This window comes from Pogoniulus pusillus, unplaced genomic scaffold (genome assembly GCF_015220805.1).
Source record: "Pogoniulus pusillus isolate bPogPus1 unplaced genomic scaffold, bPogPus1.pri scaffold_63_arrow_ctg1, whole genome shotgun sequence".
In the NCBI taxonomy this organism is placed as follows: domain Eukaryota; kingdom Metazoa; phylum Chordata; class Aves; order Piciformes; family Lybiidae; genus Pogoniulus; species Pogoniulus pusillus.
The window spans coordinates 650,439-669,715 of NW_026974713.1; the positions used below are offsets into that span (position 1 = coordinate 650,439).

The 19,277-nt window shown below is 54.1% G+C and overlaps 1 protein-coding gene and 1 long non-coding RNA gene across 2 annotated transcripts; one reads left to right on the forward strand and one right to left on the reverse strand.

Moving 5' to 3' along the window:
* Nucleotides 1-8,325: 8,325 nt before the first annotated feature.
* On the reverse strand, nucleotides 8,326-14,954 carry LOC135174393 (serine/threonine-protein kinase PAK 3-like). Its single transcript, XM_064141671.1, is given in 10 exon segments — nucleotides 8,326-8,570; nucleotides 8,800-8,899; nucleotides 9,556-9,673; nucleotides 9,777-9,886; nucleotides 10,618-10,666; nucleotides 11,231-11,294; nucleotides 11,611-11,686; nucleotides 11,952-12,200; nucleotides 13,710-13,747; nucleotides 14,765-14,954. Coding segments are annotated over 10 exon segments (1,239 nt in total).
* Nucleotides 14,955-18,137: 3,183 nt separating this feature from the next.
* On the forward strand, nucleotides 18,138-19,072 carry LOC135174418 (uncharacterized). Its single transcript, XR_010301888.1, has 3 exons — nucleotides 18,138-18,158; nucleotides 18,552-18,615; nucleotides 19,050-19,072. It is a non-coding gene; the product is annotated as an uncharacterized LOC135174418 (long non-coding RNA).
* Nucleotides 19,073-19,277: the final 205 nt, after the last annotated feature.

Sequence of the window (19,277 nt, forward strand, 5' to 3'; positions counted from 1 at the left end):
CTAAGCAGGCAGATGAAAAGGTGGGGGACTAAAACACCTACTTACAGTTACACAGTGCCAACAGCCTGGCTGCAGAGGCAGGGTGGTAGAATGGTGCAGACCTGTTTCCAAGCACCAGTTGCTTTGGGAACTCCTTTGAAAACTGAGCTTGTTTCCTCAGGGTTTCATTGGAATTGGTCAGTGTGGTGGTTTGAATAGAATCACAGAATTAACCAGGTTGGAAGAGACTTCCAAGATCATTGAGGCCAACCTATCCCCCAGCCCTATCCAGTCAACAAGACCATGGCACTAAGTGCCCCATCCAGTCTTGAACACCTCCAGGGACAGCTACTCCACCCCCTCCTTGGGCAGCCCATTCAAAGAATGAAACAATCTTTTGCTGTGCAAGTGGTTGGCTGTTTTATTGTGTTGTTTCCAAAATAGCCAAGGTGATGCCTGCCATGTGAATTTTCTCAGGAAATTAAAATCTGATTTGATGTCTAAAAATGGCTCCTAATGTTGTAGTGGCAATGGCTTAATGACAAGCTGCTTCTTTGCCTCACACTGGCTTTTGATGTGTATCTCCTTCTGTTTGCTTGCTGGGAGCAGCCATTCCCATGTGCAGGAAAAAGCAGATATTCTGGTTCCCATCCTTTTGCAGAAGGCATGGATCTCATCCTTCTGTTGTCAGCTCTTTGGACTGATTAATTCAGTGTGTGATGGTTTGGATGTTCCCTCCCCTCCCACACTGAAGAGAATCACCCAGACTAGACTCAGTCATTGGAAATGGAATGAAGCTTTATAGTTACAGCTCAGCACAGTACACAAGCAGGTATGTACAATAGATACTGAACTTCACAAATGAACCAGTAGTACAGAAACACAGCAGCCCTCCCAGAAACCAGAGTCCCCTGGATAGGCTCCCAACCACCCTTCCATCTCCTGTCCACCCCTCTACCTTATCTCAGACTTTGCCTTACGTTCAAGGGTGAGTTTGGAAGGTCAGCCAGGGGGGATAGGAAGCAGAAGGATTAGTCAGGCAGCAAGTTAGGTTAGAGAGAAGTTCATGCAGCCCCAAGAGACAGAAAGCAACTCTGTTATCTACATTTGTGTTCTTGTTTTTATCCATCTCAGCAAGCCTGAGTCCAGCAGACATCACCACTGTTCCCTTTTCACAGCCTAGCATCTAATTCTTCTCACCAAAATGTCCCAGCTAGGTTCAAACTAGCACACAGTGTAAGACCTGTCCTTGGCAAAGGGAAGGGGAAGTGTTCATAGAACAGAACAGAAATTGTTTCCATTACCAGCCTGAGCTGATACCTTGCAAAGTCCATTCTGAGAACCAAAATTCTCTGACCATTTTTTGGACAAGCTCTCTTTGCTGAGCAGCTGACACTAATAATCATGGTTAGCATGAGCAAAATGTTGTCAGTTCAGTTTCACCAAGCTGAAAGCTGCTTCTGCCTAGCTCCCAGCTGTGTGTTCCCACTCTGTTCCAGATGCATCAACTGCACAGATACAGAGAGTTGGTTGATGTTGATCTGACAGAAAGGGAAACAATCCACCAAGAAATTTGCTGCTTGCTTTTTCATCTGTGCCCAATGACTGGGTCTGATATTGTGCTCTGCATGGTTGTGTGACCATGGAAGGAAATTTGGGGTGGGAAAGGGGAATGTGAAGCTATCGCAGTGCCAGAGTGCAGCAGTGATGGCAGAAGTGTCCATTCCATCTTCAAATCTGTGATCTCATCAGGTGGGAGACACAAATGTTCCTGCAGGTCATAGAGTCATAGAATCAACCAGGTGGGAAGAGACCTCCAAGATCATCAAATCCAACCTAGCACCCAGCCCTATCCAATCAACCAGACCCTGGCACTAAGTGCCTCATCCAGGCTTGTCTTGAACACCTCCAGGGACGGTGCCTCCACCACCTCCCTGGGCAGCCCATTCCAATGCCAATCACTCTCTCTGCCAACAACTTCCTCCTAACATCCAGTCTAAACCTCCCTGGCACGACTTGAGACTGTCCCCTTGTTCTGTTGCTGATTGCCTGGCAGAGGAGACCAACCCCCACCTGGCTACAGCCTCCCTTCAGGTAGTTGTAGGCAGCAATGAGCTCTGCCCTGAGCCTTCTCTTCTGCTGGCTGCACACCCCCAGCTCCCTCAGCCTCTCCTCACAGGGCTGTGCTCCAGGCCCCTCCCCAGCCTTGCTGCCCTTCTCTGGACATGTTCCAGTATCTCAACATCTCTCTTGAATTGCAGAGCCCAGAACTGGACATAGTACTGAAAGTGTGGCCTAACCAATGTTGAGTACAGGGCAGAATAACCTCCCTTGTCCTACTGGCCACACTGCTCCTGATGCAGGCCAGGATGCCATTGGCTGTCCTGGCCACCTGGGCACACTGCTGCCTCAGCTTCAGCTACTCTCTACCAGTACTCCCACGTCCGTTTCTGCCTGGCTGCTCTCAGCCACTCTGTCCCCAGCCTGTAGTGATGCTTGGGGTTGTAGTGGCCAAAGTACAGAACTCTGCACTTGGCCTTATTCAGTCACATCCCATTGGCCTCTGCCCACCCATCCAGCCTGGCCAGGTCCCTCGGCAAGGCTCTCGTACTCTCCAACAGCCCCAGACCTGCTCCTAGCTTGGTGTCATCTGCAAACTTACTGATGCTGGACTCAATGCCCTCGTCCAGGTCATCAATAAAGATACTGAACAGGACTGGGCCCAGCACTGCTTCCTGGGGCACACCACTGGTGACAGCTGCCAACTGCATGTGGCACCATTCACCACCACTCTCTGGGCTCTGCCATCCAGCCAGTTCTTGATCCAGCACAGAGTGAATCTGTCCAAGCCATGAGCTGCCAGCTTGGCCAGGAGCTTGCTGTGGCAGACAGTGTCAAAGGCTTTGCTGCAGTCCAGCTAGACTCCATCCACAGCCTGCCCCACATTCACCAGGCAGGAACCTGATCATAAAAGCAGATCAGGTTGGTGAGACAGGACTTGCCCTTCCTAAACCCATGCTGTCTGGGCCTGATCCCTTGGCCATCCTGTAGGTGCTGTGTGATGGCACCCAAGATGACCTGTTCCATGACCTTGCCTGGCACTGAGGTCAGGCTCACAGCTCTGTAGTTTTCTGGCTCCTCCTTATGACCCTTCTTGTATATGGGAATCACCTTGGCCAGCTGCCAGTCTTCAGGGACCTCTCCAGTGAGCCAGGACTGCTGATAAATGATGGAGAGTGGCTTGGCCAGCTCAGCTCCAGCTCTCTCAGCACCCTAGGGTGGATCCCATCTGGTCCCATGGACTTGTGAGGATCCAAGTGTCTCAGCAGGTCCCTTACTGCTTCCTCATGGATTAGAGGGGGACTGTACTGGTCCCTGCCTCCATCCACCACTTCAGGAGTCCAGCTGTGCTGGAGACAACCTGTCCCACTAGTGAAGATTGAGGCAAAGAAGGTGTTTAGCACCTCTGCCTTTTCCTCATCCTTTGTCACTCTGTTCCCCTCTCTATCTAACAAGGACTGGAGGTTGTCCTTGGCCCTTCTCTGCCATTCAGATATTTAAAGAAACACTTTTTATTTTCCTTGACAGCCGTGGCCAGCCTGAGCTCCAAGTGGGCTTTTGCCTCTCTCATTTTTCCTCTACAAGACCTAGCAACTTCCTTGAACTTCTCCTGGGACACCTCCCCTCTCTTCCAAAGGTGATACACTCTCTTTTTATCTTTAATCCCTTCAGCAGCTCCCTGCCCATCCAGTCTGTCCCCATATAGGAGGTTCTCCAGCCCTCTGATCATCTTGGTGGCTTTCTCCAGACTCAGTCCAGCAGCTTTGTGTCTCTCTTCTGTTGAGGAACTCAGAGTTGGACATCTCCCAGAACTGGAGATAGGAAGCAGGGGCAGTGCTGTTTGCTGTTAGGTGGTGGTTCATTGTATGGGAAGAACATCAAAGGGAGTAAGAAGAGATGTTCTGGAGCTTTCTAAGATCTGCTATCAGCCCTCAAAGCAGTTCCCTCGAAGTCTCCTCTGCTAAACCCTCAAGCAGCCCTCATCAGAGCAGCCCTTCCTACACCACTGACTACCCATGGCAAGCTGGCAGCAGCCTTTTATTGTGGCACCTCAGTGGTTTCAATCTTGCAGCCAGTTCAGTGCTGGGCACTGCAGAGTTTGGAGTTTCCCAAAAGCGCTGTACTAACAAGTGATCTCTTTCCTTCATGGACACATGGTGGAGGCAACAAATCTCACTCCCTGAACCAGCTACACCCTAAACAGCTCCAGTTTGGGTGCACAAAACAGGAGATTGCTGGGCCAAAGGCCCAGTGAGCTGATGAATCACACCCTACTGAGGCAGAAACACTCCTGTCTTCTTTCAGAGGGTTGTCTCTGATGGCCCCAGAGCTGCTGACAGTCTTGGAGACACTTGAGAGGTCAGAAAACACTCCCTTGGGTTTTGTGATCCAGCAATCTATCCCATGCCCTCTGATAACTGAGTGGGGGCAGGTGATAGGATGAGAGACAACAGACTGAGGCTCGAGGAGGGGAGATTCAGAGTGCAGATTAGGAACAAATTCTTTCCAGTGAGGCTGGTGAGACACTGGAAGGGGCTGCCCAGAGAGGTTCTGCATGCCCTCTCCTTGGAGGTGTTCTGGGCCAGGTTGGATGAGGCCTTGAGCAACCTGGACTAGTGGGAGGTGTCCCTGCCCATGGTAATGGGGTTGGAACTGGATGAATTTTTGAGGTACCTTCCAACCCAGATCATTCTATGGATGCACAAATCATTAAATCCAACCTTCAAATCAACACCTCCATGGCCTTTCAACCATGTCACCAAGTGCCATGTCCACATGGTTCTTGAAGACTTCTGGGGGGGGATGACTCCACCACCTCCCTGGGCAGCCTGTTCCAGTGCCTGACCTCTCTTGCAGCAAAAGTATTGTCAATATTGTCCTGTCCTCTGGCATCATTTTAGGCTATTTCCTCTTGTTCTGTCACCTGCAGAGAGCAACAAGGTCTCCCCTCTGTGTCCCAAAGAAAGCAGCATGCCTGTACCCGTGAATGAAGTGAGTGTGTTCCTAAGAGCAAATATGAACTTAACACTTATTTAAGGGTAATGGAAAGAGCTTTTTAGAGATAAGCATTGAGAAGCCAAACCAAATCCAAGCAGAGAGGCCTTAAATGATGAAGCAGGTTTGTGAAAACTGATCTGCCAACATCCCTGCAACATGAATAAACAAACCTTGTCTTGATCAGTTGGAGTCAGAGTGGCTCTGCACTTGGAATCCTAATGATGAGCCTAACAGGCAGGTAAATATTCCCTGCCTCTTTAAATCCATGGCACTGTCAGAAAACAAAGCTCTTCTGAGGCTGATGTGTGTTAGCTGCCAGAGCCATTAGGAGCAGTGCTGTTCTGATCACTACCTGCATTGCTGCGCTGGAGTAGGCAGGCATGAAGTAAAAGCTGTGTCTTGTCCTCAGTCACACTGTGCTTCCTTCCTCACCTGGGCACATACTTGGACCAGCCTCTCTAGCACACCTCAGTCTTCTGTCCCACATCTTCTAGCACACAGCTCAAAGGTGAAACAAGACTTGGGCTAAAATGAAGAACACAAGTTCCTATCTGTCTGCTTTCTGGTGAGGGATTTGGAGAGCATCACTTATGAGGAGAGGATGAGGAAGCTGGGGTTGTTTAGCTTGAAGAAAAGGGGGCTAAGAGGAGCCCTCATAGCTCTCTACAGCTATATAAAAGGTGGTTGCAGTGAGGCCAGTGGTGACTTTTCCAAGGAGCTAACAGCAAGATGAGCAGAAATGGCCTCAAGATGGGCCAGGTCAGGTTTAGGTTGAAGGTGAGGCAAAATTTCATTGCTGTTTGGGATGGGTTGAGAAATTCCCCCCTAAATAAACCCGAAATCAGCAGAGCAGCTCAGACAGCATGGCAATAAGATCAAACTGCATTGTGCAGCAAGCTACATTCACAAACACCTATAGAAACAAGTATTCACAATCACAGACAACTATTGACAACTTAGAAATAGCACAGAAATCAGATCCTCTCCCCTGGACAAAGGAGCTCCCAAAGGGGCCAACGCCACCTTCTTCTCTCCCCTCAGAGTGCTGACAGGCGAGATCTTGCTGGTTGTCTGTCGCTTCAGCCGGGGTCAGCGTTCAGCCACGCACGGAGCAGCAGTGGAGGAGGTGGAAGCTGGAAGGCAGAAGAAGGGGACACAGACTGAGAAGCTGTTTAGATCTTGGCTGTTTGTACCAATCAGCAAAGCAAGGAGCGACAGAGAATTGATCATTCTTTTCCTTCTACAGCAAATGCCCTGCTCATTTACTCCACGTTCAAAAGAGCAGGCAGAAAGTTCCTCTCTCTTGTTTGCAGTTCAGAGCTAAGGCTCTGCTTTGGTTCTAAACCTGCTACGCCGTTAAGAGTGGTCAGGAACTGTAACAGCTTGCCCAGGAAATCCAGCAGCTCAGGCAACAGCTGCCCTGGCTTGGCAGCTCTGAGGTCCCATTGGTGGTCAGGTTTCTCCTCTAGAGAAAAAGCAAACACAAGATTGGGTCTCTTTCTCTCCTCCCCACCAACGCTCACACAGAGCCCTTTCTTTCTAAGGTCCAGGCTCCAGGAGTAGTCTCTTCTCTGTCAGAGAAAGCCACAACCACGGGCACCAGCTGAGGCTTCTCCAGGCTTCCTCCTCTGCTGGGCTGTTTGTGTAGCCTGCTTCAGTGGGACAAATGGAGCTTTGCTAAAGGCTGCTTCATCAGCCCTGGCCCTGGCAGCCTTCCACGGCCGCCAGAGCACACAGGCTGCTGCCCTCTGCTTGTCTGTGCAATGAAGGAATTCTGCTTCTCATTAAAATGGTATTTGCATGTCTGGACATAGGAAATAGACTATCACAGGTCAGCACCTCTGACAGTCTATTTCCTACGTCCTGGCCTCAAAGCTTTTGCCAGCCCTGCTCCCAGACGTCCCAGCAGGCTGGCCTCAGGCTCTACTGCCTGGCCTGCCTGGCCTCCTTGGCTGCCGCCATCAGAGGAACCAGGCAGGACACAGGTCCGGCTGCGGTCACAAACGGGTGCTGGCCAGGAGAAGAACAAGCATGGACCATTACTTCCCAGCCTCAGCTCCTCCCAGGCTCAAGCCATTCCTGAGGCAGCCCCAGTGCCTCTAGGAAATGCTGAGCCTAGTGGTGTCCAGGCCCAGCTGCTGCTCTGCAGGCCAGCCAGGCGCAGGTTTGCAGCACCAGGAGCAGAGCAGCAGACACAGGGCAGAGCAGCGACGGACACAGCCCTGGCTTGCAGCACGGTAGGGCTCTGAGCAGCCTGCTCCAGTGGAGGATGGGCTGCTCCCTGCAGGGCCCTTGGCCTAGACGACCTGCAGCGGTGCCTTCCCACTCAAACCACTCTGGCACTCTGCTTATTCTTCGCTTGAGCAGCACCAAGGTTGCCACCAATGTGAGCAGCCTCTGGAGGGGCCTCGAAGTTGAGCCCGGGAGAAAACCCCTTCCTGCTGCAGCTTCTTCCCTTGCAGCCCTTTGCATTTTACCTCCAAAAGCTCCTTGGCAGACCATCTCCTCTGCACATCCACCTCCAGGCAGTGCTGCAGGAAGTCCAGCAGCTCAGCTGACAGCTGCCCTGGGTTCTGCAGCCCTGGGGTCCCCTTGGTGGCTATCAGGGTTCCCACCTGCAGAAGAAGCAAAGACAGGACTTGGTCTCTTTCTCTCGTCCCCACCAATGTTCACACAGCCCCCTCTTTGCTTTCTGAGCTCCAGTTTCCAGAGGCAGTTTCTTCTCTGGCAGAGGGTCAGAGGTGATATTGCCAAACCAACAAAGAGCCCCTGGTGCAGCCACAGGCATACCAGCATCAAAATGGCCTGGCCTTGACAGGTGGCTGCTGTGGCTGACCCACTCACTATGAACTACAGCAGCAGATTTGACTGCCACCAAGCAAAGGTGCTCCAATGTCCTGCTCTCCACTGGATACAAATGGTCACCAGGTCTGATCAGAGCCATGAGCAATCCTAGCCCTGTGCTGAGGAGCGAGCCATGGGCACTGCTGGCAGTTTGGGAAGACTCCCTTGCCTGGAACTAGGCTTGGGAGACTTCACTTGAAAGCTCCCCAGTTGGAGACACCTGCCCTTGGAAATCTCTCAAGACACAGCCCAAGAGAGTTCCAATCCCCAGGGCAAGTGTCCAGGCTGGCACATTTTCATCTGCCTCTGTGTCGCCTCTGCTCCGAGGGTCCTCTCCTAATGGAACGCAAGCTGCACACTGCTGCTGCTGCTGCTGCTGTGCTCCAGTGCCATTGGCAGAAGCAGGCCTTGGGGGGACCAGTTCCAGCTGCTGTGACCAAGATCTTATCTCAGAGCAGACACAGCAGTGGCAGCTGCTTGGGTGCACCTTACCCTGCTGTATTGTTCATGGCCGTAAGGTGGTTCTCCTTCTGCCATCTCGATGGCAGTGATCCCAAGGGACCAAATGTCCACCTTGGGACCATAAGGCTCCCTCTTAACCACCTCTGGCGCCATCCAGTGAGGGGTCCCAACGCACTCCCTCATCTTGCTGTTCTCGGAGGTGAGCTGAACACAGAGTCCAAAGTCAGCTGAGGAGAGAAACAAGCTTGTTAAAGCAGCTAGGATGATGGAGCCAGGCACCAAGCAGCTCTGGGCACCTCCTTCCTCTCCACCCTTCTCTGCTGGCTGGAGCTGCCCTCTCAGCTTGCAGCAGAGCTCAGGCCATGAGCACAGGCACCACTTTTGGGTAACTGCCAGTCAGGCAAGAGCAGCCCCACAGCAGCCCTGCAAACACTGCCCCTGCCCAGGGACACCTACCCACTTTGACGGCCCCGTCCATGCCCAGCAGGATGTTGTAGCTTTTGATGTCACGGTGGACGATGCTGTTGGAGTGCAGGAAGTCCAGGCCCTGCAGACACTGACAGAGCAAAGAGAAACACAAGGGTCAGAAGGAAGGACCTGATTCCATTGGTGCAGAAAGGAAATGGCTCTGAGGGGTTGCAGTTCTAGAGGACTTGTGAGCAGTGCCAGAAGACTGTGTTGTCAAGAGGCACAGCTGGCTGCTCCAGCACTTGCACAGCAACAACCTTCTAAAGGAAGGCACAGCAGCTTGTGCAAGAGAAATGTCCATTGCTGCAGACTCTCCCCTGAAAGCAAGGCAGCACAGCATCTGCTGCTGCAGCTCTGCTACCTCCAGCCAGCTGACAGACCCTGTTTTGCCCAAGCAGGCAAGTCCCTTCCTTCAGCATGAAGGGCATCACGTTGGGTGGGAGGCTGCATGACACAGACTGGGTGGTTGGGCTCTACAGCAGACTTGAAAGAGCCTGGTGCTCTGGGAAGGCTGGGAAGAGCAAAACTGCCACGACCAAGAGAGCACCGTAAGAGGATAGAGGAGTGGAGCAGCTGAGAGCAAGAAGTGCAGTGCTGCTGACAGGCAGGGCACTTCAGATGTCCTTTCCTCTGCGTCTTGTAAAAGCAAAGGAGGAACAGAAGCCTCTCGAGAGGACATGGCTCATGTTCTCACCACTTGCTGCCAACCACCCTCCTGTGCACATCACCCCGCGGGTCCCTCACCTCCCTACAGATGGCTGCTGTCTGCTCTTCCTATATCCACAGCTCCAGGACAACATCGGCCAAGGACCCTCCATCCAGGTACTCCATCCCAATCAGCAGCTCCTCACCCGCCATGTAGCTGAGAAGAAAGCAATGGCAGAGGAGATCAGCACCAGTGAACTCATCTGTAAACTGCCTGGCAGGATGGGGACCACCACTGATGTGGTAACACAGCTCCTCACCTGTCTAAGCAGTTGACAAGGTTTGGGCTCTTGTTGCCCTTGATGAAGCTGATTTCATTCAGGAGAACCACCTCTGCCTCTTTCTGGGTGTTAATGTGCTTGATAGCCACCTGCAGTGGCATGGCAAAGCAGGAAGGGGAGCAGCCTGTTGCAGCAGCTCAGAAGGAACACACAGCGAGTGCCACTGGAGCGCCACGGCCGAGCTGTGCCAGACTGGCCTGGTATTGGCCACGGGAGCTCAGGACCTTGCTTCACAACCTCCTGGTTCTCTGCTGCCTTGGCTGCTAGCTACAGGACATAAGGCCACCTACATTTGGCCTTGTAAACCTCTACAAATGCTCTTCAGATGTGCAGCCATAGATCTCTCCCAACACTGTCTGGCCCTGCATTCTCCTCAGCTGGACCTCACTTAGCACCTCAGCCTCAGAGCAGTCCTAAAGGGCTGCACTGCAGGGAGCTGAGGAACTCGCCTGCCACAGGAGTGCCCCACTCAGCCCATGCACAGACAGCACCTAGGTTCTAGCTGGCCCCAGAGAGACCAGGATCTGCCCCTGGCACTTGCAGACCCCTTCCCAGGCACAGCTGTGTGCGAAGGTTGCTGGAAAGGGGAAGCCCAGGAAGTTTCAGCTCCTTCAGCATGCAACAGCACAGCCCTTAGGGAGCCTCCCTGAGAAGGTGAAGAGAGCAGAGGCTGGAGTTTGCCAGCTGACACTGCTCTGTGCTTCAGAGAAGCAGCATCTACAGCCAAGGTGCAGTGGTGACCTGGAAGCCCTGTGGCCAGCCAGCACCCCAGAGGAAGCTGTGCAGAGCTGCAAGCTCTGCTGGGACTCCTGACACTCACCTCCTGTCCTCTGGACACCTCAATAGCCCGATACACTGTTCCTGACGCCCTGCAAACAGAACAGCAGCAGAGCAATGAGCAGGGCTTTGCTCTCTGGCAGGGAAAGTGAGCCCAGACAGGAGATGTCTGCGGCCTGCAGTGCTTAGAGACCTCCTATGTCCACCCAGCAGCACGCAAGGCAGCAACCCAGCAGCACGCAAGGCAGCAGCCCACCAGCCCTCTGCCCTGCACAAAGACATCTCCTGCAGAACCCTTGCGTCTCCGACAGCCCCCACGTCGCAAGCTGCTCTCTCAGGCAGCTGTGCTTTTGCTTCCTTCTTCTGAGACATCCCAAAATGTTTCCTCCTAAAAAAGCAGCTAAACAGGTGCCAAACCCTGGAGGGACACCAGAACTTCTGGGTCCTGCTGCCTGCTGCAGACAGGCATTGCCAGCATCAAGTTGTCCTTGACGATGCCTTCTGACCACAGTCAGAAATTCCAAGCAGGACTGAGAGACAGCAGAGCCCAGCCCCAGTGTCTGAAGATGTCTGCAGCTTGCCCAGCTTCACCCTTCACAGCACACCACAAAAGCCCTGACCCTTGGTTCTGTCTAAGGACCTGTGGTGGGACTTACCCTTGGCCGAGTTCCTGCAATTCTAAGTATTTATCCTCAGGGTCTTCCCCACTCACAACGTCCCCTGGAAGGAAGAAAACCCAAGTTCCTTGCTTAGAACTGCAACAGATGAGCTCACAGCTTTCTGCTCACCCAGAGCCAATCTCTGCTTGGGCCTTTGGCATGGGAGGGAGCTCAGCCAAACCCAGCCCAGGCACAGCTGCCCTCAGAGGCAGGAGCAACACCCACAGTGCCCTCTGGCTTCCTCTGAGCACAGTCACAGCTTGCATAGGGAGCCCTGAGGTACTCTTGACACTCAGATGAGGAACATGTGGTACATGGCCTCCTGAGCCAGCCCCTCAGAACACTGCTTGACCAGAGCTGAAGTCCAGAACACTTACTCAGTTTCTCCATGATGCCCCTGCTTGTGCTTCTCTGCTGCCCTGATGGCTCGCAGAAGAATGACCAGATGGCAACCTGGGACAAGCAAATGCTCTGCCTCAGAAAGGTGGCTTGGAGAGATGCCCCACAGCCTACCTTTCAAATGCAGGCCTTTGGGAAGATGCTGACTCCCTTATCGTTACAATTCAGAGCTGTGGAGCTCTTTCTCACCCAACTTCAGGCATGGAAAGGTGCAGGGTGTGGGCTAAGGTGCTCACTGAGCGCTCAGATCCTTCACCCAAGAGCTCTCCACACACAGACATGCTGCCCTGAGTAGCGCCAGCCGCAGAGCTGCACTTACCCACTGGCTGTTCTTGGCTGGCACCATCACAGGCTGAGGCTCATACTCATCTTCCCAGTTCTCAGCACCCTGGTCTTCAGCCTTGTATCCCTTCTGCTCTTCAACTGTAAGATCCTTGCCTTCATCTCCGTTCTCCTCCATCTCATCCTCACAGCCATATCCATCGTCATCTTCGTCACGCTCTTCATGGTCATCCTCACCATTAGAAGCGCATGGGGCTAACAGGGGTCCTGCTCCTGGTTGTGTGCACTGTGGACAGAAGCACGAGTGGCAGTCACTACCCTTGGGAGGTTTGGTGATCACACTCTCATGTAGTCTGCTCAGACACCAGGAAGCAATCCAGACACGCCCCTGGTCCTACAAGCCTAAGCTCTAAGGCACGCTGGGCACATAAGGCATGGGAGGACTCCAGCCTTGGAAGTCTTCATCCAAGAGCTGTCTGATCAGAAACATGCTGACCCCGAGCAGAGATGACCAAAGCCAGGACTTACTGACTGTGTCCATTCAGGCTGGAGCACCAGCACTGCTCCAGATCCACCACTGGCTGCCTTCTCCTCAATGGCTGTCTCCTCTTCCTCAGAGAGACAGGGGCATGGCATGGGTTCTGCTCCTGTGTTCTGTGGACAGACAGAAGTGTGAATGGCACTCACCATGCTGCTTTGGCACTTCACCTGGGTGCTTCTCATCCTGGCTAAGGACAGCTAAACCATTCCCAGCCTCACTCTGCCTTGTGTCACCAATGGAAAGCTGGAGTAGACCTCTGCAAGTCCCAGCAGGCTACTGGGGAACGGCTTTAGCACGGTGCCTCCTGAACCGGTAGCACCTCATGAAGCTCCAGGTGCCTTCACTGGTTGGGTGAGCAAACACATGGCCAAGGGCAAAGCCTCCTCACCACTGTCTGGAGTTTGGCAGAGGAGGCAAAGGCTGCTTGGGTCTTTCTTTTTCACCTGTGCTTGCCTGGTTCCACCCCAGTGCTGATCTTCCCTGCCTAGGAGCTGTTTCTTCCTCACCAGCCTGCCCTGGACCAGTCCCTAACTTAGCACAGGCTGCACTTTCTCTGTAGGGAGAGTGCAGCCTGCAGCAAAAAGGGAGACCTCATCTTCGGGCCTGGGGCTCACCGCATGGCTGCGCTGATGGCTGCTCGTCCCTGCCTGTCCTGGAGCCGCTGTCACAGAGCTGCACACACACACAGAGCCTGCTGGAGCCAGCAGAGACTCAGCGCCAGCGCCCAGCTTTGGAAGGGCAATGATGCAAGAGGCTGCTCCTCTGGCCCAAGGAGGCAAGGACACCCTAGACCAGGGGTCTTCAAGCTATGGCCTGCGGGCCGGTAACGGCTCCCGAGGGGCCTCAGTCCGGGCCGCCGGTAGTTACCGAACCTCCCCCAGCCTGCGCCGGGGGCTGGGGGGAACCAAGCAGCCGCTCCCTGACGCCGAATCTGCTCACCGGCCGCACAGGCACCCGCGGGACTGGGCTGGAACCCAGGTATAGTCCAGCCCCCAACGCTGCTGGGCTGGAACCCAGCTATAGCCCAGCCCCCAACGCTGCTGGGCTGGAACCCAGCTATAGCCCAGCCCCAACGCTGCTGGGCTGGAACCCAGCTATAGTCCAGCCCCCGAGCCGACAGTCTCTGAGGGGCAGTGAGCGGCCCCCTGTTTAAAATGCCTGAGGACCCCTGTTCCAGTCATTCTCCACCCAAGCTCCCAGCCTGCCCCACCGCTCTTCAGCTCCCTGGCAGCAGAAGGGGACTTGCACACTCACCGAAGGACAGGCTTCTCCAAATGCACCGACGAGCTGATCTGCAGTGGGCAAGCAAAAAGGAACCAGAGGCTATCAGAAACCTGCCTGGGCTGCAGAACCCCACACAACAAGAGCGCCCAAAGAGGTGGCACCTTTCTTTCCCACCCTTCCTCCAGTAGCACCCGTGATTTGGCACAGCCACAAAAGAGCAGGGCAAGATTCTTCCTGCTTCTTCTTTTGCCACAGCTTCTCCCAGCGATCTTTGTCCTCTTGCACCAGGAAATCCAACCAAGAGAAACTTGGTCACAACTTGGCCACTCAAGTCACCTCCATGCACCCATTCCCTTAGCTGCTGAAAACGTGACCCCATGAAAGCTTCCCCCAGACTCTCCTTGGCCATGGCAGCTCTGTTCTGAACTAGCCCAGGAAGAGCTCCTCAGGTGGGGAGCAGCCCACAACTGCTTGGAGTTTGGCAGCTCCTCGCCAAAGCCCTCGCGTGTGAAGTGCCAGCTCAGGCAGTCAGAGCTTCTCTTGCCGCAAAGCAGGGCAAGCTGCTGGCCCTCAAAAGAAGGGCACTGTTACAGAACTCTGGGGGCAGCAGCAGCATCTTTAGGAGGACTCTGAGAAGCCCTCCCCATTTGCACTGTGGAAGCTGTCCTGGCTGAGCCAGCAAAGGGAGGAGGTGACAGACTCCAGTGCCGATGCCTACGGTCTCTTCCTGGTGTCCTTGCTGAAGAACCATGGCAGTTCCTCAGGACAAGAAGAAGCCATCCCTGCAGAAGCCAGCTTTGCTGCTGCAGCTAGGGAGAACCTCTACTCACTTGCTACCAGCTCTGTCACTAGCCAGGGCTTGTCTAGCAGGAAGTTGCAGGCCACATCAAACAGGAAGCCAAGGGCAGCACAGACTCTCCCTGCCATGCTGGCCACAGCGCAGCTCACTGCAGACTGTGCAGCTCAGGGACGAGGCATCACTCAGCAGCACCTTCCGGCCAGACCGAGAGCCGCAGGCTGCTCCGGGCGCTGCGGGCAGTGTTTGCCTGGGGCTCCACGGCAACAGCCCAACTGCCCCCACGGGCCCGCCAGGTGGCGCTGTGACCGCACGCGCAGCCACTGCACCGCCTCCGCAGCCGCGGCGCGCACCTCCTGCGGGACAGTGTCCTCCAGCCCCAAGCATTCCCGTGCCTGGAGAGTCCTGGGGTCGTTCCGCTTGGAAAAGCCCTCTAAGGCCACTGACTCCAACCTTCGACGCAGCACCACCGTGGCCATGTCGGGAGGATGGAGCCAGGCTCTGCCCAGTGATGTCCAACGAGAGGACAAGGGGCAGTAAGTGCAAGCTGCAGCAGAGGAGGTTCCACATCAGCATGAGGAGAAACTTCTTTGCCGTGGGGGTGCTGGAGCCCTGGACCAGGCTGCCCAGAGAGACTGCGGAGTCTCCTTCACTGCAGGCTTTCGAGACCCATCTGGCTGCATTCCTGCATGCCCTGCACTGGGCAATCCTGCTCTGGCAGAGGGGGCTGGACTCAAACCTTTGGAGGCCACTTCCAACCCCTAACCCTCTGTGACACTGGGAATTCATGAGGGTTATGCTGACACAAAGTTGATGTGCAAGGGATGAGGAGAACAAACCCATTAGCACTAGGACATGCTTGGAGCAGCTCTACAGGATGGGACATGGGAATCCTGTTCAGCAAGCTGGACCCAAGCCAGCATGAACGGCAGCTGCACTGCACTGGATCCTGAAGTGTGAGTAAACCTCTGACTTTTCTGTTTCCAGAGAGTAAAACCTTGCTTCTTCCTACCGTAAGAGGCATGAACAGTTGTTCTGGGTGTCCTAGTTCAAGCTGTGAGCAGCTGGAGAGGGCAGCTCATGGTGCCTTTTCTTCAGTAGGCACCACCTTGGGTCATAAACTGAGGGCTGCTGTTAGCTCTCCCTGGAGCCTTCTCCTCTCCTGGCTGACTAACCCCAGCTCCCTCAGCCTGTCGGAGCACACAGAGCAGCTTAAGTGCAGTGCAGTATCCCTGAATCAATGCAGGTTTGTGTCACTCTGGCACTTCACAGAAGCATAAAGGCTGGAAAAGACCTCTCAGGTCAAGTCCAACTGCCAAGCCAACGCCACCATGTCCACCAAACCATGCCCCCCAGTGCTCTGTCTGCGTGGGGTTTTGAACCCCTCCAGGGACAGGGATTCAACCAGCTCCCCAGAGAGCCTAATCCAGTGTCTGAGAACCCTTCCCAGGAAGAAGTTTCTTCTAATATCCAACACAAAACTCCCCTGCTGCAACTTGAGGCCATTTCCTCATGTCCTACCACTTGTTACTCGGGAGGAGAGCAAGCCCTACCTCACTCCAACCTTTCAGGGAGTTGTAGAGAGGGAGAAGGTCTCTGCTCAGCCTCCTTTTCCCCAGGCAAAACAAGCCCAGCTCTCAGCTGCTGCTCACCAGACCTGTTCCCTGGACCCCTCACCAGCCTCTCTGCCCTTCTTTGGCCCTCAGTGTCCTTCTGGTAGCGAGAGGCCCAGAACTGGTTTATGTCCCTGAACTGAAGATCAGGCACTTGGCACAGAAGCTGGCAGCAGTCTGTGCAAGAACTACTCAGTGAGAGTCACCTTCAGCCTGCCCCAACACAGACACAGGTCCCAGCACAAAGAGTTCTGCCTCCACACGAGGAGACTCTTCCTCACTGCCAGCGTGACAGAGCCTGCAACAGGCTGCCCAGAGAGGGCTCTGCTGCCTCCTGCTCTGCGGCGTCTCCTGCGCTGCCTTCCTGTGCACCCTGCCCTAGGGCATCCTGCTCTGGCACTCCATGAGCTCTGCAGATCCCTTCCAAGCCCTAACACTCTGCAGTTCCATGCAACTCATGCCCAGCCTCAGGCCTTCTAACAGCAGTTGTTAAGGATCAGTGACATGAGTTAATTCAAACCCCAAGGGCAGACCTAAAAGGCCTCCCCATAAAGATTTCTCCAGTGGAATGTTTGATCATAAACCAAGTGTGACTGGCAGGTCGAGGGAGGTTCTTGTCCTCCTCTGTTCTGCACTGCTGGGGCCACACCCAGAGTACTGCATCCAGATCTGGGCTCCCCAGGTCGAGAGAGGCAGGGAACTGCCAGAAAGAGTCCAGCAGAGAGCCACTGAGATGGTTAGGAGAGCATCTCTCTGCAAGGAGAAGCTGAGAGGCCTGGGGCTGTTCAGCCTGGGGAAGAGAAGAGTGAGAGGGAGGCCTGGGGCTGTTCAGCCTGGGGAAGAGAAGAGTGAGAGGGAGGCCTGGGGCTGCTCAGCCTGGAGAAGAGAAGAGTGAGAGGGAGGCCTGGGGCTGCTCAGCCTGGGGAAGAGAAGAGTGAGAGGGAGACCTGGGGCTGTTCAGCCTGGAGAAGAGAAGAGTGAGAGGGTATCTGATCAGTACCTGAAGAGTAAGGGTCACTGGGATGGGGCCAGACTCTCTGCAGTGCTGCCCAGTGATAGGACATGAGGCAGTGGACACAAAGTAGGGCCCAGGAGCTTTCACTTCTACCCAAGAAAGTACTTCTTTACTGTGAGGGTGCTGGAGCACAGACCAGGCCTGCTCACAGAGATGGTGGAGTCTCCTTCTCTGGAGAGACTCCAAACCCACCTGGATGCCATCCTGGGCAAGCTGCTCTAGGTGAACCTGCTTTAGCAGGGGAGCTGGACTGGGTCACCTTCAGAGGTCCCTTCCAACCCTACCGTTCTGTGAAGATGAGTTTGTTTCACCTCCTCCCACCTGCTGGCAGTTCAACAGAAACTGGTTGAAGAGCCCTCCCCAGCAGGACTAGAAAGGACAGGAGGGGAAAGAAGCCAAAGGCAAAGAACAGGGAGAGTCCAGAGAGAGCAGGGAAATGCAGCTGCCTCTGCACCCTCGCCCCGTAACTGCTCTGTGCCTCACAGCATTTCTGTTCTCCAGCTCCATCACAAAGCCTGACAAGACTGAAACACAGCTCTCCAGGCCTGCCCACTGGAGAGGCACTGGGAAGGCAGGTCTGGATAGTGACACACACCTGGGGTCTGGAAAGGGCCAGAGCTGAGCACTTAGCTCAGCCGCGACACAGCACAGGAGTGGCTGCTAACGACACCTAGCGTCTGAAATCAAACTGCTCTGCTTAGCTTCAAGGTTCCCTGCCTCTTTCCAGGCATGGGATGGGACCACATTCACTGCCAAGCTCCCATGAGAAATGTTACTCAGTGGAGAACACATCCTGAGCTCAGCAGGACATTGCCTTAACCCTGGCAGCATGCAGATGATGCCACTGTGCTAAGTGGGCTCTGCAAACACTGTGTTTGATACTGGCAGTGATGCTGCATGGCAGGAGGGAGGGAATGCACAGAAAGAGAACCTGTTTCACTGTACCTCACCAAGGCAGATACTATCTGGGAGAAAGGATCCATCAGTAGGACTCTGTCAGGGAGAATGCTGCTGCTGTCCAGAAGCACTGGCTGGGGAAGAAGAAAGCCAAAGAAGTGAGTGTTAATCTTCATGGTTGGCCAAGAGCCATCTCCTGGCTTGGCAGGGTGGGCTGGGGAGGCTGTTTTGGGGTGGGTTTTGCTGGTGTTTGGTTTTGTGTTGGGTTTGTTTCTAATCAAAGCTGTAAGCTCCTGCAGACATAACAGCTTGTCTCATCTCCTCCTTTAATAATCACCTCGCTTACAGATACAGAGCTGAGGTCTCTGTGCTGGAACAGAGCTGCTCTGATGAACATTCACTTTGCATCCATCCTGCTCTTGCTCTTACACAGGGACTCACCTCGGGAGGTCTGTGGGAGGAAGATGCATAGGGAGGGGCTGGATCATGGTGAGAGAGTGGCTGAGCTCTTGCCTAGCAAAGTGGTGATGGCAATAAGAGGATTCATCCAGGCTGCTATTGAAGAGCTGCAGCAATGGGGAGCGCCGCAGGTGGAACAGGAACTGCACCAGAAAGGTGAGAGAAGACAAAAGTCAGTGTGCTGCCAAAACTTCTCCCCCCCAGGCTAATCTTTCTGAGTACTGACTGCTTTGGAAGGAAAAAAAGAGTCCCCCCTAAGGTGGCGAGACACTGGGAGGGGTTGCCCAGGGAGGCTGTGGATGCCCCATCCCTGGAGATGCTCAAGGCCAGATTGGGTCTTGAACAAGCTGCTCTGGTGGGAGGTGTCCCTGCCCGAGGCAGGGGGTTGGGACTAGCTCATCTTTAAGGTCCCTCCCAACCAAACCATTCTGATTGTTAACTCCACCGAGTTCTTCCCTCATCAGCCACTCGTGGCACTGAACCCACCACATGAACAAGAATCTGCTCACTTCCCCTTGTGCCTGATGAACAACCTGAGATGTTTCACCATCATTCTCCCTCACCCTTCTACACTTCTCTCATGGCTGTAGGAAGTGCACTTCTGACCTGGGGATACAAAGAAAATGATCCTGACAACCTGAAGGAGTTGGGATCATCTTTGCTGTGCTGGCCACATCTCTGGCACTGTTGGCAGTAAAACAGCTACTTTGGTTATGTCTCTGCCTTTGCTGCTTTAAAGGATTAAGGTTTGGCTCTGGTTGGTTGGGTTTTGCTTTGGGGCTTTTGTTAAGGAATGATCTTTTGGTTGCTTTCAAGCA